The 21,536-nt window shown below is 46.8% G+C and overlaps 2 protein-coding genes and 1 pseudogene across 2 annotated transcripts in view; 1 reads left to right on the top strand and 2 right to left on the bottom strand.

Moving 5' to 3' along the window:
- Nucleotides 1–21,536, top strand: part of LOC142189633 (uncharacterized) — a 637,493-nt pseudogene that overhangs the window by 465,705 nt on the left and 150,252 nt on the right.
- LOC142189686 (uncharacterized) overlaps nucleotides 14,946–21,536 on the bottom strand; it is a 292,843-nt gene continuing 286,252 nt past the window's right edge. The window contains exon 10 of the mRNA XM_075262246.1: nucleotides 14,946–16,200. Within this exon, the coding sequence (XP_075118347.1) occupies nucleotides 15,434–16,200 (767 nt within the window). The 3' untranslated portion in view covers nucleotides 14,946–15,433. The remainder of the gene's footprint in view (nucleotides 16,201–21,536) is intronic.
- On the bottom strand, nucleotides 17,422–20,411 carry LOC142185896 (uncharacterized). The gene is made up of 5 exons (XM_075261106.1): nucleotides 20,274–20,411; nucleotides 18,188–18,367; nucleotides 17,986–18,109; nucleotides 17,838–17,902; nucleotides 17,422–17,583 (listed from the first exon to the last, which is right to left on the bottom strand). Exons 1-5 carry the CDS (start codon nucleotides 20,409–20,411, stop codon nucleotides 17,422–17,424), a joined length of 669 nt encoding a protein of 222 aa, XP_075117207.1.

Below are 21,536 nucleotides of genomic sequence, written 5' to 3'. Positions count from 1 at the left end.
CCAGTAGCAAAAATTGTGGGTGTATATAGCCCCAATTCTATTGCTAGGGGACTTGCAGGGTATTTCTGAGGTGAAGGTGGGGGGGCACACCGTTGGAACGGGGATTTGGGGTGTATATATGGGGTATACGGGAATACACTGTCAGTGTGTTCCATTCAGGATCCTGGGAAAGCTGGGTTGCGGCGATTGAGCCCGTCAGTGCCACGTTACACTGACAAGCTTCTCCCTGGAATTGAAGTTATATGTAAGCCCAATATATTCTTTGAATTCCCAGTGAGACAATGGCACTATATGGCAGTAGCAAAAATAGTGGGTGTATATAGCCCCAATCCTATTGCTAGGGGACTTGCAGGGTATTTCTGGGGTGAAGGTGGGGGGGCACACCGTTGGAACGGGTATCGGGGGTATATATCGGGTATACGGGAATACACTGACAGTGTATTCCATTCAGGATCCTGGGAAAGCTGGGTTGCGGCGATTGAGCCCGTCAGTGCCACGTTACACTGACAAGCTTCTCCCTGGAATTTAGCTCTTATAAGAGCTGTTGGTTGTCTTCTCCTTCCTATCCTAGCCTGTCCCTGCCTACCCAGAATCTAACCCCTAGCTAACTGGACGGAAACCTCCGTCCTCGGTGAATTGCAAGCTCAGAATGACGCGAAGCTGGGCGGCGCTGTTCTTTTAAATTAGAGGTCACATGTTTTCGGCAGCCAATGGGTTTTGCCTACTTTTTTCAACGTCACCGGTGTCGTAGTTCCTGTCCCACCTACCCTGCGCTGTTATTGGAGCAAAAAAGGCGCCAGGGAAGGTGGGAGGGGAATCGAGTAATGGCGCACTTTACCACGCGGTGTTCGATTCGATTCGAACATGCCGAACAGCCTAATATCCGATCGAACATGAGTTCGATAGAACACTGTTCGCTCATCTCTAGTAATTACCACAAGTGTTCAGAATCTCTTAAACTATACTTGACGTTAAGGGAAATTTCCTTCCTTCCCAATTTTCCTTTTCTTTACTAGATCCCAACCAAAGTTTTGAATGGATAATCCTCTAAACATCATAATAGTGGTATACAGTGAGGTCTTTTATAGCTGAACTGGGCATAGACACTCGGACACTCGGAAAGGGGGCTCCCGGGGGTTTGACCTCTTCCGGGCTTGAGGGTTTGTGATAGGAACTGGATGTGGCTATCACTGGAATCACCGGATAAAGGGGGCGTAATCTGAGGGGCGGTGGGGGCCGGAGATGTTGGTCTGGGTGTACTAACATGGCTGCCAGTGGGAACAGCCATAACCTCACTTCCGCCATCCCTGGGCGTGGGTCCGGAAGATGAGACAACAGGGGATGGGCGGGGAGCTCCACAGGCTACACAGACATCTTGCAAATCAGGATTCAGCTGCCTACAGATGTCACAGATCCACCCATCTCCACTACTCTCGGCGCCATTTTAGGGCAGTGGCGCACAAGCAATTATACTCGGCATATTCTTTTTATCATCAAGTTTCAGATAACCAAACAAAGAAACAAAGGTTCAGCATTTTCATGTCCTCCCTCGCCTGCATATCCCTCACGTTCTAGAGTCCTTGCGACCCTGTAATGAGTTTGGGCGGCTTCCAGCAAACCTTTATCTTCTAACATTTTTCTCCACATACTAGGTTGCAATCGGCCCGTAGGAGGCACCTCAGCCAGTTTATACATTCTCGAAGCCTCCTTCACATATTTCTTGCCCTCCCTGACTCGAACCAAATCAACAGCAGTCTGTGCCCCGTCGGGCAAAACATGTTTCCTTTTGAACAACCGCAACATTCTCACGGTCCCAAATATTGCTTATCCGCCTGTGCACTGACGGATATGTGACCCCACAACCTCACCACCAACAAAGTCACCTTTACCGGTTTCAGACTCTTGTTGTCAGGTCCCTGACCACAGGTTGCAGTCACTGGGCAATATCAAAAAAATTAAACAATCCTTCAACACCCGTCCTCCTCCCTGACGGCCTCATGCTATGGATCAACAGTCAAATCACACAACAGCACCCGTCCTCCTCCCTGACGGCCTCATGCTATGGATCAACAATCAAATCACACAACAGCACCCGTCCTACTCCCTGACGGCCTCATGCCACAAATCAAATGTTGCGATCGTCCAAAAGATCACATGCACTACTCTACATCAAAGAGGGCAAGAAATTCACTTCCCGGAGTCTGAAGCAACACAGGTGACTGAACACTCGGTGATATATATATACCGGTGAGGAAAAACAAGTTCAGACTACGGCTCCAGGACCCACCTATCCGTATCACTCAGACTGGACAATCGATCCAACTGGATCACCTGTCAGCCAGACAACGACATACCGACAGTCACAGGCAAATGACACATATTCATATGAATATGCATACACTTACCGTGACTCTAATGAGGGTGATCAGGCCTCGGGTCGGTGAGACGCCGTCCGACGTCCAGGGTCCGGCGCGGGTCGGTCATCCGCGGTGGTCCTATGGCCGTAGTCCCTGTTCGGGCGCCATCTGTTGAGGTAGTGACCTCCGCCAGAATACGGGTCACTTCCAGTGGTCAGTCACCTGCTCCAAATCAATCATGCATGTGCGCGCTGACAAAGATAAACACTGACGTTGATGCAGTTTCAATCTCAGTCCATGCAACTGGGCGCTCACACAGTACTGAGGTTTATTGAGGAAGTTACAGTTTTTATACAGGAATGCAAGAAAGATAAGATAACGGCAGGCTGTAAGCATATACGTCTTGTATCTGAATACACTGGCGATCAGTCATTGGCTCTTAAATTTCAACATCTCTTAGCTTTCGATTTCCCGAGAAATCATACTGTCTTTCTTGTAAACCACATGACGATCATGTGCGTCAGCATCTGGGTGCGGTACTGGATACGGGCGCCATCTTAATGTATAAACGTTGCACAAAGAAAAATATAATTTCTTAAGCAGTATAAAGCATGTATAAAAATAAGAATAGACATGGTCTACCTTCACACCAGTATTCAGGTAAGAGTGATCCTGACCCCTTAGGAGGACACAGCATCCTCTCCACCTGTCCTGGTCCACACAGGACAGAAAAAAAAAACATGCAGGGGTGAGGAAACTGTGCCCTTTTAAGGGGTTAAGCCATGTGAAATTAATACTGGCTAATTAAAATTCCGCCTCTCTTACCAGCACACAGGGGCAGAAAATACCCCACATTGTGTCGCTGGTAGGAACAACAGGGAACTAGTATTGTTTCCTTTTATCAATGATTGTATATTCTTACAAATGTGCACATATATAAGGACATCCACTGACAAACTGCAAACTGGGAAGAAGCTTTTTAAGAATATGCAAATGAGGTAATGATATTAATGATCAGAGAAGAAGGTATATCCAGTTATATTTTGTGTCTGAGCAGAACACATCTTATGTTTATTCTCCAACCTTGTGATTACAGAAGATGTTATATACGATTTGGAAATCTTTCCCCTATATACTAATTGTGTATTCACACGCACACAACAGTACACACAATATATATAGACAGAAACATGTGAGCAGGAAGGGATTTTTTTTAAATTCGATCTTAGAAGAAACAAAAGTGTGATGAGAGTCCACAAGAAGAGTCTCCGGTTCCTCTACTCTTGGACATATATTTGGCTGTATTTATGGCAGGTTGGGATTCCAGATGGTGCAGAGATCATTCATAGAGCTCATAGCAATGGGAAGAACCATTTCTTGTAATATTATGAGGCGAAGCTACAAATGTCACTATGATGTGGTGTTATTGGGGAATCTTTGGGGTATTATGTCTCAAATAAAGAAAACAATGAGATTTAGTAAATTATTGTTTAGTTGTAACATCTTTGCCCGTCCGGGCTTTGGCATCATCATCCGGCCGCATGCTGCGGCACAGGAGGCGTGTTCAGCTGTGATTTCTTCTTTTGGGTTCTTCTCGCATTGATTTCCCACCACACCCATCTCCTTCACCTTCATTTCTCTCTGCTCCTCTAATAGTTAATTTAGCCTTGCCCTGTGATTGACAGCCGGCCTTCCTATCAACTCCAGGACGGGTTCTTCCTCCCTATTTATTCTTGGCTCTCATTCACATTGGTGCTTGCTATTGCCTTGTGTGTGCTGGCTTTTCTTTTACTGTTAATTCTTGTATTCTGATTCCTGACCTCTGGCTTTCCCTATTGACTACTCTTTTGGATATCGATTTTGACACTGCATTGCTCGACTCTTACTGACCCCTGGCTAGCTAACCTCCCTTGTTGTTTGTCTTGTCTGCGTTTTGTGAGTCACGTATTTAGGAAGGGTTTTGTCATCCAGTTGTCACCTATTACATAGGATAGGACCGGCAAGCAGGAAGGGACAGTGGGGGTTTCAGACCAGGGCTCACTGTCTCTTGTGCCCCTTCCTCCAGGGTTCATCTACAACACTGGGGAACTGCTGTCTGGCACTTCCCTAACAGAATAGCAAGCCCTAGAAAAAAAAAAAAAATTCCCCCTCCTACTCCGTACTGAATGGCTTCTATTCAGGACCTTGCACCTCGGATGGAGGGTTTAGCAGGTTTGGTGTCTGAGCTGGCTAATCAGGTACACACCCTCACTCAGAATCAAGCAGAGGCTGCTGCAACACCACCTACTGTCATTTCCCTTCTCATGGATAAAATGTTACTCCCGAATCGTTTTGCTGGGGACTGAGGGAAATTTGAGACGTGTTGGGAGTCATGTCAGTTGTACTTTCGTGTCAACCCTCATGCATCTCAGTCTCAGATGGTTGGGGTGGTCATCTCTCTCTTACAGGGGGATCCATAGACTTGGGCCCTTAAACTTTCCCCTGGGGCAGAGGAGTGGAAAGATTTAGAAACCTGGTGGCTATTTATGCAGAGCCTGACCAAATTGGATTTGCTGAGTCTCAACTCCTTAGTCTTCGGCAGGGCAAACGCTCCGCTGAACTTTATTGCTCTGACTTTCGGAAGTTTAGTATAACAATTGGTTGGTGCGACGCAGCTTTGAGGGCTCTCTTTAAACAGGGTCTCAATAACTCAGTTAAGGATGTTTGGGTAGTAGTGTAGTGTTCTACAGCTAAGAGGTTCTGTAGTTTAAAAAAAATATTTATATATACACACAGAACCGTAACAGAAGTGTGAGCCAAGGTCTTGCTGTTATGTTTGAACTAAGGGAGTCGCCTGTGGCCGACGCCCACCGCCGGTCTGGCTCCTCTTCCCAGCCCGAGAATGGGTATTGGGGGCGTGCTAGAACCTTGTCGCACCAGACCTTTTGGGGGCTTTTGAAGGGGGGGGGGGCCCTAAGAGGTAGGGTAATGTTAGGATTGGGTCCCGCAGATTGCTATCATAGCGCTCAGCACCACCTGCAGGTCAGTCTAACCATGCAGCTTTCACCTTACTGAGCATGCTCAGACCTATTGGAGCTGCTCACAAGCTAAGTGCCATTTCTCCCCTATTGAGCATGAGCGGTGAGGTGATCACCACCAGCCCTTTTGGGCGGGGACTTCCCTTTAAATAGTGTGAGCCGACGCCGAAGTCCAGAGTGAATGACAGTAGTCAGGGATAGGCTCCAGTACTCAGGCAGGTTTCAGACTAGCCTTTGTGTGGGGTTTCTCTGCTTCTCCTGGGTGCTGTTAGGTAGGACCTGTAAACCCTGAACTGTTAGATCTACACCGTGGTAGACGCCGTTCCAGCTTGTAGATCTGCGGCAGGTATGGTCTCTGAGATAGCCTATGTGTACTGTCTGACTTCATGTATGGCTCCCAGCTGTGTGCGGGAGCATGCAAACTTCCCTGGTAACTCCAAGCTGTGTGCAGGAGAATGTTCTAAAACTTCCGTGGTGGCCCCTAGCTGTCGCAGGGGTAAGTGTGTGTGTTTGCTGGCCTGGGGTGAGTGTTAACCCTTGGCAGCCGTGTGTGTTTCACTTGTACTGGCCAGTGAGCTAAACTGGCAGGACTTTAGTTGCACCTTGTTCACATGGAGTGTCGCACACTACACACCGTTCACATTTAGTTCAGGCTGCAGTCTCTTGCAGTAGTTCACATTGAGTCCACGCTGAAGTCACCTGAAGCTGGTAGCTCAGTTTAAGGGCCTGTAACTTAATTTGGAAATGCTCATGTTAAGGGCCATAAAAGTGAATTTTGGAAGGTCTCGCCACATCACACACACACAATGACAGTTCAGGGTGGGTACTGATGGATTTCCCATTACCTATTCCATGTTGTCATGGGCAACGTGATTTAAAGGGGTGCTTGTTAATGTTTGTTGAGCTTAAATTTGGGTTTGTGTCCATCCACTTGGGGAAGAAAGAAAGATTATGAATGATAATCTGTTTTCCCTTAGCCCAAACAGCAGCACAACTGGGGTATTTCTGCCCCTATGAGCTGTTAGGACAGGTGGAATTTTTAATTACCTAACAGCTTTTGACCCCTATAAGAGGCCGGAAGACCTGCTCCTCCCTTGTGTTATTAACAAGTATGATATACAAAGCATAATTTATAAAGGTGATACACACACCTATACACAACATATTTGTAAAACAGTACCTCCTAGGGAGGGAGCCTTGTGCTGCTGTTTGGGCTAAGGGAAAACAGATTATCATTCATAATCTTTCTTTCCTCCTACGCCCAACAGCAGCACAACTGGGGATTTAGCAAGTATTATTTCCCCTAGGGCGGGTCCTCCTGGCAGGCTGATGCCAAGACGGAGTGCCCAAATGCTGTAGCATCGGCCGTACGCCAGTCCAATCTGTAGTGTTTGGCAAAAGTCAGCTGTGAGCTCCAAGAGGCTGCCGCACATATCTGCTCTAGAGAGAGGAACCGTGTCTCTGCCCATGATGTCGCCACTGCTCGGGTGGCATGGGCTCGTAGGGAATCTGGAACAGGAAGATTCTGGGCCCGAAGGGAACAGCTGATAGCTTCTCTGATCCATCTAGACAGGGTTACCTTTGATGCTTTAGCGCCTCTATTGTGGCCAAACACATTAACCAGAAGATTCTCTGACCTTCGGAATGGTGCTGTACGGTCTAGGTAGATACGTAGAGTTCTTACCAGATCCAGTGTGTGTCGCTTCTCCTCCAGCTTCGTAACAGGAGAGGGAAAGAAACCCGGTAGGGTGATCACTTGGTTGGTGTTCTGAAGTGTTGGTACCTTTGGCAAAAATCCCGGAACGAACCTTAGCTGTACCCTGTCAGGGAAGAAGGTTATGAAAGGTTCGGAGGCCGCTAGGGCCTGCAATTCGCCAACCCTCTTGGCGGAGGTTATTGCCAGCAGGAAAGTCACCTTAAATGACAGGTACTTCCAGTCCACTTCAGATAATGGTTCGAAGGGGGGCGTACACAGCCCTTGTAGAACCGCGGCCAGGTCCCACCTGGGGACAGGGGGCCGTACCTGGGGGCGGAGCCTGGCAGCCCCCCTAAGGAACTGTTTGACAAGAGGATCTTGTGATAACCGTGTCTCCAGGAGAGCAGATAGAGCTGACACTTGAACCTTGAGGGTGGCAGGTGCTAGTCCTCTCTCCAGGCCGTTCTGTAAGAACTCTAGGACTGCATCTCTGTCTGGATCGCGGTGGCTGCCTGTACACCAATCTCGGAATATCCGGGCGATCCTTTGGTAGCTCTGATTGGTTGCCTCTGCTCTTGAATGGGCTAAGGTACTTAGCACTCCCTGGGACAATCCTCTGTCTGCGCGTATGGCGCGGTTAACCTCCAGGCAGTGAGGTTGAATTTGTCTAGGCCCAGGCACGGCCAACTGTTCAGTGACACCAGGTTCCTGACTGGTGGAAGCCTCCAGTAGTTCCCCCGACTCATAAGGATAAGATCGGTGAACCATGCCCTTTTTGGCCAGAACGGCATGATCACTATTGCCGAAGTCTGGTCCTGCCTGAGTTTTGCCAATACCTTTGGGATCATCGGGATGGGAGGGAACACGTATGCCAGTTCAAACCTCCATGGTATTGACAGGGCATCCACAGCCAAAGGGTTGTCTTCCCGGTACAGGGAGCAAAACCTTTCTACTTTGGAATTGTGTTGGGTGGCCATCAGATCCACCTCGGGGAGACCCCACCTCCTGGTCAGGTAGTGGAAAATCTCCTGATTCAAGGACCATCCGCCTGCGGTCGGGCGGCCTCTGCTGAGTTGATCCGCTAGGATGTTCAGGCGGCCCTGGATATGTACCGCGGCCAGCTGGGAGAGGTTCCGTTCTGCCCAGGAGAAGATCAGGTTGGTGACTTGCAGGAGCAAGGGGGACCTGGTTCCTCCCTGCTTGTTGATATAGTGGACTGTCGTCAGATTGTCTGATCTTACTTTGACCGCTTTCCCTCATAGAAGTGGTGCAAATGACAGAAGGGCTCGATGAACTGCGGTAAGCTCGCGCCAGTTGGATGAGTGCGTCCTCTCCCGCTGATTCCATGTACCTTGAACCGGAGTCTCCCCCAGATGAGCTCCCCAGCCTGTGAGGGAGGCATCTGTCGTCAACAGGGTCCAGGCGGGCTGGACTGAGGACTTCCCATCTCGCAGATGGGTCCACCAGGGCAAGGTTTGCCAGGTGCTGATGGTTAACTGGATTGGCTTCTGTAAACCTGAAGGACTGTGATTCCAGACTCTCAAGATCTCGTTCTGTAGAGGGTGCATATGCCATAGGGCCCAAGGAACTGCATCTAGGGTAGCAGACATCAATCCAAGGACCTTCATAGCCGTCCTGATGGTGACCTTCCGTGTAGAAGACAAATGATGTGCTGCCCGAGCAATTTTCCTTTTGCGAGGAGAGGGTAGAGAGACAGTCATGTTGAGAGAGTCTAGAATAAGTCCCAGAATCTGAACTCGTGTTGATGGCACCATTACTGACTTCTGCCAGTTTACCAGCCACCCCAGCTTGTCTAGTAGAGCTACGACGGTTAATTTGGGGGAATTAGAAGGGGGCATTCTTACGCCCACGAGATGAGCCCCGAGCTCTTCCTCTGCCGGATCGCCGCTGGCCTCTGGTTCCTCTCCTGGTGGCGCCTCTTCCTCGAAAGGAGGAACTCCGACCTTCAAGAGGCTGTGGCAGATTCTTGCCTTTGGAGTCGGCCAATCCTTCCATGATGTGGTCGAGCTCCCTCCCGAACAGCCGTCCGGGCTCAAAGGGGAGACCACACAGGCTGTTCTTGGAAGTGAGATCAGCCTTCCAGGGCTTCAGCCACAGGGGTCGGCGAGCCACAGTAGCCAGCGCCATGGATCTGGCCGCCAGACGGGTCTGGAAATGTGTAGCCTCTGTCAGGTGATCCACCAGTAAAGTGATGTCAGACATTGCCGCGAGGAGATCATCACGATCCACGCCGGAATCGATGTCCTTGGCCAGAGATGAAAGCTCTGCACGTAAGCCAGTCGCTACCTCATTCGCGACAATACCCAAAGAGGCCTGGGCAGAGGCGGTCGAGTACACTCGCCTCAAAGATCCTTTGACTCGGTGATCCATGGGATCCCTGAGACCAGATCCGTCCTCTGATGGAAGGACGGTGCGCCTTGATAACTTGGCCACGGCGACATCCACTTTTGGTGGAGGACCCCACGTCTTCAGCTGACTCTCAGAGACGGGAAAAAGCGACTTAAAATGCCTGGATGGCGCAAAGGATCTCTCCGGGTGCCTCCATTCGCCCTCCATCAGGCGGAGCATCTCTGAAGAGGGCCTGAAAGTGCGGAACCTGCGGCTTGAGCCTTCCCAGTCTCTGATTCTCAGGGTCCTGAATACTCTGGACATCTTGTCCAGGGGAAAAAATCTCCTTCTCCTCCTCAGTACTTGATGACGACTCCACGTCCCTGAGGCGCAATTTTTCCAGGGGCGGCAGGGACAACTCACAGTCCAGGCGCGGTCTCTTGGCCAGGGAGACGGATTCCATCCTCTTCATGGAGTCCTGGACATACCCCTTCACCCAGGAAACCATCTCTCGCATGGGAGTTGTTTCAGAGGGGGGGGCTCTGCACCCCTGACAGAACCGGTGCTGGGAGTCGTCAGGAAGCGGAACCTTACAGGTAGCGCACGCCAGATGCTTCCTTTTGGATGCAACTTTCCTTCGAGGAGGAATAGTGGAGGAGGAAGAGGAAGACATTCTGAGGAGGAAGAAAGAGAGATCCACTAACAACTTACTGCTCCCAAGGATAACACCAACACCTGCTTTTCCCCTCCCCCCCTGGCCATGTCCACCAAGCCTTAATCAACTAAGCACAGCTTTCCAGGGCAAATGAATGACCGAGGAGCTTCTCCAGTTGATGTGCTTGTAACCGGAGCGACAAGCACTGAATGATGGTCTAGGGGGACTTTAAATAGGCCAGGGGGTGGGGTTTGTCTGGAGCAACGCCCAAAGGGGGCGGGGCCTGCAACGGAGGCAGTATGAATCTAAAAAAAAGAGAGGGGGGGCAGGGGGATCCAACTCAGGCCTGGGATCCCCAAGAACAGGGAGGGCCCCCCCCCCCCCCGAATCTCCACGGCAAATGCTCGCATCTAGGGGTTTCTTTCTATGTCCGCCAGCTAGCCGGCGGACCCGAGGAACCTGAGATAGGTTCCTAGGTCTAAAGTTCCTGCGCATGGGGAAGCCCTAGACCCGACGCGACAGAGCTACAGAAGCGTGCATGAGGCGGCAGGTTCCCCCGCCGGGAAGAAGAAGAAACCACCTAATGAAAAGGAAAAAATGAAGGGGGGCCACACGGTGGCTCAGTGGTTAGCACTGCAGCCTTGCAGCGCTGGAGTCCTGGTGTTCAAATCCCACCATGGGCAAAAAACCATCTGCAAGGAGTTTGTATGTTCTCCCCGTGTTTGCATGGATTTCCATCCCATATTCCAAAAAAAAAGACATACTGACAGGGAAAAATGTACATTGTGAGCTCTATGTGGGACTTACAATCTACATTTAAAAAAAAAAAAAAAGAAAAGGAAAAAATGAAGGTCTTCCGCTGTCAGGTAAGGAAGGGGGAGAGCAGTGGACCCCCTTGAGAGGTCAGAACACCTGCTCCCCCCTGACCACCTGTCCTGTCCCACAGGACAGAAAAAAACACAAGGGAGGAGCAGGTCTTCCAGCCTCTTATAGGGGTCAAAAGCTGTTAAGTAATTAAAAATTCCACCTGTCCTAACAGCTCATAGGGGCAGAAATACCCCAGTTGTGCTGCTGTTGGGCGTAGGAGGAAAGAAGGTTTCCAGGTATTTTCCCACTTTGAGGGTGTATTCACACTGAGTAAACGCTAGCTTATTTTGTAGAGTAAAATTACACTTGTAAATTTTGCTATCCCATTGACTTCAATGATATTTTTTTACAAGTGTAAAAATACGCCAGTAAAAAATACGCCAGTAAAAAATACGCCAGTAAAAAATACGCCTGTAAAATATCATTGAAGTCAATGGGATAGCAAAATTTACAAGTGTAATTTTACTCTACAAAATAAGCTAGCGTTTACTCAGTGTGAATGCACCCTGATAGAGGTTTTTTTTGAGTGTGGAAAGTGTGTAGTTGATAGACTGTGATGGTGGGGTAAAACTGTGATTTGGGCTTGTTAGATGTCCCCAGACATGCTTCTCCTGCTGTCCCAGTTGCATTGTTAGAGGTGTTGGCATCATTTGCTGAGGTGTGATAGTGGACTTGGTGACCCTCCTGAGTCAAATGGTGGGATCCCCTGAAACGAAGCATTTTCTCCCATAGACTATAATGGGGTTCGATATTCAATAGAATAGTCGAATATTGAGCGGCTATTCAAAACGAATAATGAATATTTTACTGTTTGCTCATCTCTAATAATGATGTTGGAAGAAAATTACGACATGGTGGGGGCAAGTGAGACATGGCTGGACTCTAGCTATGACTGTAAATATACAGGGGTACAGTATGTTTAGAAAGGAGAGTACAAATAAGAAAGGGGGAAGGGTTTGCTTAAATGTAAAATCCTGCCTTAAGCCAGTCCTGCGTGAGGACATCTGGGAGAAAAATGAATATGAATGATTATGGGTGGAAATTATGGGAGGAACAAAAAATAATAAAATACTGAAAGGGGTTTGTTATAAATCTCCAAATATAACGGAAGAAGCTGAAAATCTATATATATAAAACTCAACTCCTGTAGTAGTCTGCTCTATACAAATCCACAGTTCTTGCCTGATTTGGGTGAAATTTGGCATGCCCCTTCTCCACCCACAGGAGCAGAATACTGCGTACGTTACATCTCGCTAGCGGCCCCCCTTCATGAGATTTGGGCCCCCGAAGTTAGGTCCTATACATATAATGGGGAAATGTGAAAGTGAAAGCGCTGAGGGGAAAACAACAGTTGTGACTGACAGAGACGGATTATAGCAACGGTGCCAAAGAGTCGCTGCTGAAGGGGCCGCACCACCACACACAACACCATATAAACATCACACAGACAGCACACATACACCAACCCACAAGCACAACACCACACAAATGCCACAACAAACCACACAAACACCAGTCCACTCTAGACACACACAAACACCACCCCATAAATAACACATGCACACCACACGCGCACAAACACACTCAAATGGAGGCACACTATACACGAACAGAGCACGCAAAACTGCTGCACGCATAGACACTTGCACTGCACAATCACATGGATCACACGTGCACATACATGCATACATATACATAGACCACACACGCGCATGCACACACACATACATACCCATGGATCACAAGCAAGCACAGACACACACATGGACTACACACGCACACAGACAAAACACGCCTGGTCTCCTTAGTGGCTGCTTGCACACTGCAGTGTTTTTCACCGTCCTCCAGGCAATGGATTTGGCAGTTCCATAGACTTCTTTGTGCACAAAGCTGTGAATTTTGCAGCTTTATAGAAGTCTATGGAGATATAGAATCCATGGCCCAGAGACCCGTGAAAACTCCTGTAGTGTGTAAGCAGCCTTACTGAGCAGAAATATTGGTCAGGCGAAAACTGCCTGATAGTAAGATTGTCATTACTGCTTATTATACAGGGAGCTTTCATCACTCAATCTGCTGAGGTAAAGCGAAAGCTGAGCTCTGATTGGTTGCTATGGGCCTGTGAGGCGGTTTTCATTACTGAGAGGTCAGCTCCTTCAGGTCATAGTAAAGGTCCATTCACACGTAGGAAAATGGTGAGGAATTTGGTGTAGAATTTCAACACTGAATAAAAAGCCTCCCATTGGCTTCAATGTTTTTTTTTCTGCTAGAACAGAGTTTTTTTGGCGAGGAAAAAAATCCGCTTTAGGAATTAAGAAATGGTTTTTTAAAGTTGTTTTTGGAGCATTTTTTGAGTCTTTTTTTTTGTTTTTTTTTCCTTCAGCACAATGCATGGACCCTGATAAAAAACCGTTACCATTTTTTTCTGTGCGTTTTTTGCCAATTCTGCGCCCAAATCCGCAATGTGGATTTTACGCCATCCATTGACTGCGTTGGTTTTTGCAGGCGGAATCCACCTGAAGGAAGCTTTTTTTTTCCGCAAGGGAAAAAGTGAGTGGAACCCATAGAACTCTATGGGGAGGCGTTTTTTTCCATGTGGATTCAGCGTCAAAATCCGTGCCAAAAAAGATAAATGGCGCTGAATTTTTAGCTAGCAGAAAATTACGCGAGTGGAAAAAAACTAGCCAAACCCATTCAGCTCTGAAAATTCAGCACCAAATACAGCGTCATTTTCCTCCGTGTGAATGGACCCTTATACTGTGTGAGGGCTGCTATGAATTTACTATTCATCCCATTATATCTCTTATCAGTGTCAGGTGTTCTTACCGAGCGACAGGCCCTTCAATGTTAAGCGTCTGCAGTTCCCAATCTGTCTTCCATTTGCTATGACTTTAAAGCATGGTCTGGAAATGCAGCAGTAAAGCGCTGCAGGAACAGCTTCAGCGTGAACACATTGCGGTTCTTCCCGCAGCGCTTAGAACAGAAAGTTCACAGAGTTTTCCTCCGCAGACTTTCTGTTACAATTATATCTACGGGGAAGCCGTCAGCGTTTCCATAGATATAATTGACATGCTGCGATTTTCAAAACCGCAACGGTTTTGGAAATCGCAGTGTGTCCGTGCTGCAATTTTTTCCGCAAAGTGGGGGTGGGATTCACATGAATCCCACCCACTTTGCAAGTACTGTAAAACACCGCGATTTTTCCCCACAGCGTTTCCACCATGGGCAAATCACGACGTTTCCAGTCCGTGGGGCCCCGGCCTAAGGGTAAGTGTACAAAGGGTTTTTTGGTCAGGATTTTGAGGCCGTATCTGATTTCAATGGGAGCCGGTCAGTTCTTTTTACCGGGAGCCATTTTGTTCCGGCTCCTGGAAAAAGAAGTCATTCTTCAGGCTGTTTCGCCTCACGGCAGCCGCCTGAAGACACTCCCTCCCAACAAGGCTCATTCACACCAACTATTCACGGGCCCATGTGGTCCAATCACAGGACCAGTCACAGCTACCCGTATTTTGGATCGCTTCAGGTTCCGGTCCAAAAAACCCAGTGTGAACTTATCCAAAATAAAGCACAAGGTCAATCACTTAAAGTAGCTGGCGTTAATTTGGAGAGCCCGTGTTTTTCACATGGACAGTTGTACGTTGCTTGCTCTGGAGTGGGTAACCCCAAAAATCTTTTCATATACAGGAATGCACCTGAAGGTAAAAGAAGAAACATTGTTACCAGAAAGCACCACAATAGATAGTTATGTAACTGGAAACCAATTTTATTCTTTTGGCTGTGAGCTACTTATAGATTACACTGGAGGGAAGGGGGGAAGGGCTGCACTATGTTGTTAATTGGGTGTAAATGTTTTATATTTTTGTATAAGGTGCTTACATTTTAATTTTTGATAAAATAAAAAAAAAAATAGTTGAAAAAATAGTTGTAATAGTTTATACTACACAATATGTATTGAATATGTAAAATCAATAAAAATGTTGAAATTAAAAAATAAGTTGCTGATAAATTAGTAAAATGACAAAATAGTAAAAATTTTAAGTGGAAAAAAAGATTTACTGTAGCTCTGTGAAAATGTAAAATTTTCAGTGTCACACTGAAATTGACTTTAGCTCGCATAACCAAAAATGTAACATATTTCCTGTGAGCGAAGCCGCGGGGATTCTACTAGTATTTAATATTTTAGCAATTTTGTTTTTAGTGATTTCTGTCTTTTGACATAGTAGTTTGTTCTGTTGTCTGAAAATTACCTTAAGTGCCTTGTTTTTGCATATTTTCCTCATGATGATCATATGGGCTCTGCTTCTGAGCCCGCTCAACCACCATCACGTACGTAGAGATGAAGCAACTACCCACATTCGCCCGCGCACATGTACATAACAATGCATGAAGGAGTTAAAGAAAAATAAATAATTTAACATTACAAAAAAAAAAAAAAAAAAAAAAAAAACCCCTGTGAATATAAGTTCTTTCTTACAACGTAGACGGGTCAATGACTTCAGGTTGAAAATCCACTTACAATTTGCTTCTCCGCTGTGTGAGTTCTTTGATGCCTAACAAGGCCTGATTTCCGAGTAAAACATTTCCCACAGTCTGGGCATGAAAAAGGCTTCTCTCCTGTGTGAATTCTTTGATGATTAACAAGGTCTGATTTAGAGATAAAACATTTCCGACATTGTGAGCAAGAATACGGCTTCTCTCCTGTGTGAGTTATTTGATGCTTAACAAGGACTGATTTACAAGTAAAACATTTCCCACAGTCTGAGCAAGAATAAGACTTCTCTCCTGTGTGAGTTCTTTGATGTACAACAAGATTTGATTTAGACATAAAACATTTCCCACATTCTGAACATGAAAATGACTTCTCTCCTGTGTGAGTTCTTTGATGAATAACAAGGTTTGATTTCTGAGCAAAACATTTCCCACATTCTGAGCAAAAATAAGACTTCTCTCCTGTGTGAGTTCTTTGATGAATAACAAGGTTTGATTTCCAAGCAAAATATTTCCCACATTCTGAGCAAAAATAAGACTTCTCTCCTGTGTGAGTTCTTTGATGAATAACAAGGTTTGATTTCTGAGCAAAATATTTCCCACATTCTGAGCAAAAATAAGACTTCTCTCCTGTGTGAGTTCTTTGATGAATAACAAGGTTTGATTTCTGAGCAAAATATTTCCCACATTCTGAGCACAAATAAGACTTCTCTCCTGTGTGAGTTCTTTGATGAACAACAAGGTTTGATTTCCAAGCAAAATATTTCCCACATTCTGGGCATGAATATGGCTCCTTTCCTGTGTGGGTTTTCTGAAGTATAGCACCCTTTCTACATTTTCTATTTTTTTTAACAGACGCCGATGAATTAGAAGAAAGATCTTTCTCCTGAAGGCCTGAGGGTATATCTGAGGTATTGACATGCTCTTCATATGGATCTTGTTTGATACCATGATCCTCTGCTTTATAATCTGTAGGTATTAGATGTCCCTCTGAGCTCCTGGTACAGTCATCTGACAAGAAGAAAACTGATGTTACTATTTCTGAATAACATTACCTTATAAGTATATTCCCCACTGAGCTGCCGCTGCCTGAGACGCTTCGGACTGTGTGAATAAGAAGTCAGTGGCACAGGCAGAAAACGACGGCAGCGTGGCCTACTTCACTAGTATTCACTGTGCTGAGATGGAGGTCAGTGATAGTGAAAAGTAATGAAGCGGGGCAGGAGACGCCACCACTGCTCTAGGTCACTGTAGAGGTGAACACAATCCATGGCCACTTATGTGGAATAATACTGTAGGATGCCATAAATCTTACTGTATTACACCCCATACACACAATAGAATCCAAACCACATCTGCTGGATTTCCCAGCCTGAACTCACCGCGGATCTGCTGTCCCATACAGTATGTAGTAGGGTCTGTGGAGTCACAAGGAAGCAGGGACTCCTAGCGTCATAGATCACTAAGATACGGGGAGTCCTGGTGTGTGGACAGAGTTCAGGCTGGGAAATGTGACTGATGTACAGACCAGATTTTCTAGTCCGGATTCCATAGTGTGATTGGGGTCTAAGGTGAGGTTTACACAGTGAAATTTGTAGAAGCTGCTTCAGGAATTCAGAAGAAGAATTTTTCCGCTTTACCAAATCAGCCCCCGAATCTCCATCAGATTCCTTACTGGCCAGGCGGGATTTTCCACCTCCCATTTATTTCCATAGAGCTCTGAGGTGGAATCTGCCTGAAGATCGAGCAGGAGGATTATTTTTCCGCTACCTGAAATAATCTGCTATATAATTCTTTCCCTTCACGAGGACTGACAGCCGGTGAGGAAGAAATTTGCCTCGTTCACATCGATGTCAAGTCCATATTCCTGCTGTCCGTTCTATTCTATACTACATTTATTACCCCCTATAGCGGTATCACATTTATATTCAGGTATTATTAGTATTTTACCTGAATCGGGGAACAACAAATAGTCTAAACAATGTCTGAATAGAATCAGTGACCCTTCTGTGCTTTATATAGTGGTGACTCCTCACCTGGGCGGTTCCCTGTAGGAATGTCCTCCTCACACTCCTCATCACCACTCACATAGGGCTCTTCCTTTATTCTCATAGATATAGCATTAATGTCGCTCACATCTTTATCCTGACGGAAAATCTGGGAAACAAATAATGTAAAAGTCACCGGACAAATGGGGAAGTCACAGAGAATGTTCTAGATCATTAATCAGCATGAAGATGAAAGATGTCCTGACAGTATCTGCAGGTCTGTGAGAAGCCGGATAAACATATTAGATGGCGGCTCAATGACACCGCCCATGTATATAACCATATAATACTGCTGGATACAACAAGACTGACCACAAGGACTTCACAGCCCGTCTACACATCATAGGGAATATCTCCATCTACCTGATCATCCTGTGGAAGAAGAGGACTGGGACATCTCTCCGGTGTTGTCCTCTTACTGGATCTACCTGTAGGAAACACAGACAGGGACTGAATTCATTCTGTACATACAAATAATGGAAGTCCATGTGTATATAGTCATGTCTATTACCTGCTGATGTGAGGGGCTGGTGGTCCTCCATCATCACCTCCTTGTACAGATCCTTGTGTCCTTCTAAATACTGCCACTCCTCCATGGAGAAATAGACAGCGACATCCTGACACCTTATAGGAACCTGACAACACAATGATACAGTCATCACCCCGACCCCTCCAGTTACTGTATAATGTCCCAGCATTCCCAGCAGTGTCACCTCTCCAGTCAGCAGCTCCAGCATCTTGTGGGTGAGTTCTAGGATCTTCTGTCCATTGATCTCCTCCTGTATCAGGAGGTGAGGTGGAGGCTCCGGGATTGGGCCGAGGGTTCCTCCATATCCATCATACACAGGAGCCTGACAGTGCCCACTAGAGGTCTTCTTCACTACTGTGTAATCCTGGTTATGGGGAGACATATTAATAAATCTCACTACATACATGTCCAGAGTCCATCACCTCTCCAGTCATATCATCTGTTATTACTATAGATAAGAATGATGTAATGATGACATCATCAGAATCTCTCACCTCTCCAGTAAGCTGGTAGATGATCTCTAGGGTGAGATTTAATAGACTTTCCGCCATCTTGTTCCTGTCTCTTTCCATCCTTGATGGATCAATCAGGAATATTCTCTTATATAGAAGATACTGAGAGGATTCTATATTGTAGGAACCTGAATGGAGAGAAGATGAGACAATGTAATCACTACACGGAATCCCATGGAAGAAATAGAAGAGTTGAGTCCCATTATTATCACCACCTCCTACTTCTGACGTCGGCAGCGTGTAGCTCAGGAAGGAAGTGACTTGTTGTGGGCCGGCTTGGTGGGTATATAAGGTGTGTGATAGGCTGAACAGAATATAGATTATGAGCCCCATATAGGGATCACAATGGACTTTTTTTTCCCTATCAGTGTGTCTTTGTATAATGGGAGGAAATCCACACAAACATGGGAAGAACATATAAACTCCTTGTAGATGTTTTTCCTGGCGGGATTCGAACCCAGGACTCAAGCGCTGCAAGGCTGCAGTGCTAACTTCTGAGCCACCGTTTTGCCCCCAGAATCTCATTGTTGTCTCGGGTAAAGGGGACGATTTATCAGAGTTGCACAAGGGATGATTATTGGCTGTTGGGCCAAGGGTGACAGTATTTCTCCAACAGCGCAGGTTGTGAACTGTTCGTGCGCTGCTTTGGTGAAAGTGTATTGTGAGTGGAGAAATGGCGCCATTGGGAATAACCAACATGGAAACTGTGGATAATCACGCGCCACTGATAGGAAAGTTGAACCTCAGCTATAAAGATGTGTGAGGGACGATCGACACTCTACAGTGGAGCAGCTCAGCATGAAAATAAGTCTGGTCTACAAGATATGTCTAAAACAACAGTTCAGTGAACCCTGATGTGTATGGAGCTTCGATTGTCCCTACTCTAGCAAACAAAAGGCTTCACTTTACACGGCCATATTGGATTTGGACCACCAATGATTGGCTAAGGGTTGCCTTCTCCTAGGAGATGGACATCTCCATGTCAGGCAAGAAACATCAGAGAACAAACACTCTGAAACCAGTGCTGGAAGAAGACAAGCTGCTGGTGGTAGTGTTATAGGCTGGGGAACTTTTTCTTGCCATTCTCTGGGCCTGCTCGTCTATGTAGAAGGCAATCTGAACGGATTTGGGTATGAATCCATCCTTGCAGATCCCACACACCCATACATGGCATTTGTCTTCTCTCGGGCAAATCGAATCTTCCTGTAAAATAATGTCTAGAAATGTCCGACAGTGGTAGGAAAAACTTTCTGACAGTGAGGGTAGTGAGAGAGTGGAATAGGCTGCCACGGGAGGTGGTGGGCGCTCCATCAATGGAAATCTTCAAGCGGAATCTGGATAAACATATAGCTGGGATGATTTAGGAAAACCTGCACTCGCAGGGGGTTGGACCCGATGGCCCTTGAGGTCCCTTCCAACTCTACCAAAAAAAAAAAAAAAAAAAAGAGAACGACCAAGACTTCCAAGTACTTCCCTGACTCCCTTATTCCCTAGACTTGAACCCAGTTGAGCATCTGTGGGGTCACCTTTTTCATTGTGTTTGTTCTATGGCTCCTCCCCCATGTACCTTCCAGTAAATGTGGGGTGCACTGCAGTCAGCATGGCTCCAGATACCTGAGACAACCTACCAGTCACTCCCAGTCCATCTAACTGCTGTCCGGGGTGCACACGGCAAACTCAGCCAGTTGCGGCCACAAATCCAGTTTGGCTGCCCAAAAATCCAGCGAATCTTCCACGATGGTTGGCAGGGTGCACTACCTGCTGGTTCAAGTTCTGCTCTGTGTCTAGCTGTTGATGCGGGTGAGGAAAGCTGCTCATCAGCGACTCTAAGCTCAGACTGCTGCTGATGGAGCCGATACTGCTCCTGCCACCCCTACCCCCTCTCACAGCTGCCATGGTAGTGCAAGCTGTGTGCTCAGGGCTCCCCTGGTAGGACATGCGAGAGGGTGGACGGTGGTGCAGATAGGCAGTGACCAACTTACTACTTAGCATGTCTCTATAGTAGTTCAGTTTGTCCTCCCTCTAAGCGAGTGTAAAAACAGCCCCCATTTAGCGAGGGTCTAACATTGCGGAGATCCAGTAGCCCTCCCATTTGTGATCGGCTACATCGTAATCCAATAATGTCTGTAGGTCACTGATGTCCTCCTCAATGGTCTCTAAGCCAGGAACCTGACCACTCGCAACACCAGCTCCCACACCACTCTCCTCATCACTACTAGCGGTGGAAGCAGCAGATGTCTCCTCCAGGTCTGGTCTGGGCTCTAGATGCTGACTGTCTAGTAGTAGCTCATCCTCACTGTATAGTGGATCTGCGCCCATAGCACGGGGGCAATTTTAGACAAAATGGGGCCCTGGGCAAAATAAAAAGTGGGGCGCCAAATTCTGAAATATTGTACCAACAACAATGTCACATTCTGTTAATTCAGTGTGCAGCAGTGCCTAAAACTGGTGCTTACAGGGGTGTCCCTATGTCTTTTAAGGGGTTATATAAAAAAAAAAAATAAAAAAAAAAAAAATTGCCAAGTCAAACTTGTGAGCCTTATCTTTAAAGACCAGGTGCACAAATAACAAGGCACATGCCCGATCCCACACTAAAAAATACTGATATACTTACAGAGTTAACAAATAGGACCGCTATACCAGGACTAAACACTGTCACATCACCCGCTGACCCGGTATACCAGGACTAAACACTGTCACATCACCCGCTGACCACTATACCAGGACTAAATACTGTCACATCACCCACTGACCGCTATACCAGGACTAAACAATGTCACATCACCCGCTGACCGCTATACCAGGACTAAATACTGTCACATCACCCACTGACCGCTATACCAGGACTAAATACTGTCACGTCACCCACTGACCACTATACCAGGACTAAATACTGTCACGTCACCCGCTGACCGCTATACCAGGACTAAACACTGTCACATCACCCGCTGACCGCTATACCAGGACTAAATACTGTCACATCACCCACTGACCGCTATACCAGGACTAAACACTGTCACA

Source organism: Leptodactylus fuscus, chromosome 1 (genome assembly GCF_031893055.1).
Source record: "Leptodactylus fuscus isolate aLepFus1 chromosome 1, aLepFus1.hap2, whole genome shotgun sequence".
Classification (NCBI taxonomy): Eukaryota; Metazoa; Chordata; class Amphibia; order Anura; family Leptodactylidae; genus Leptodactylus; species Leptodactylus fuscus.
This window is presented reverse-complemented; position numbering and strand designations above follow the sequence as displayed.

What these genes read in the sequence shown, in the direction of transcription:
- LOC142185896 (XM_075261106.1), bottom strand. Translation starts at nt 20,411, where the DNA reads ATGGCAGCTGTGAGAGGGGGTAGGGGTGGCAGGAGCAGTATCGGCTCC. An exon ending in CCAGCCCCTCACATCAGCAG is followed by an intron (nt 17,903 to 17,985) that starts GTAATAGACATG and finishes TGTTTCCTACAG; the next exon opens with GTAGATCCAGTAAGAGGACA. An exon ending in TTCTTCCACAGGATGATCAG is followed by an intron (nt 17,584 to 17,837) that starts GTAGATGGAGAT and finishes TTTGTTTCCCAG; the next exon opens with ATTTTCCGTCAGGATAAAGA.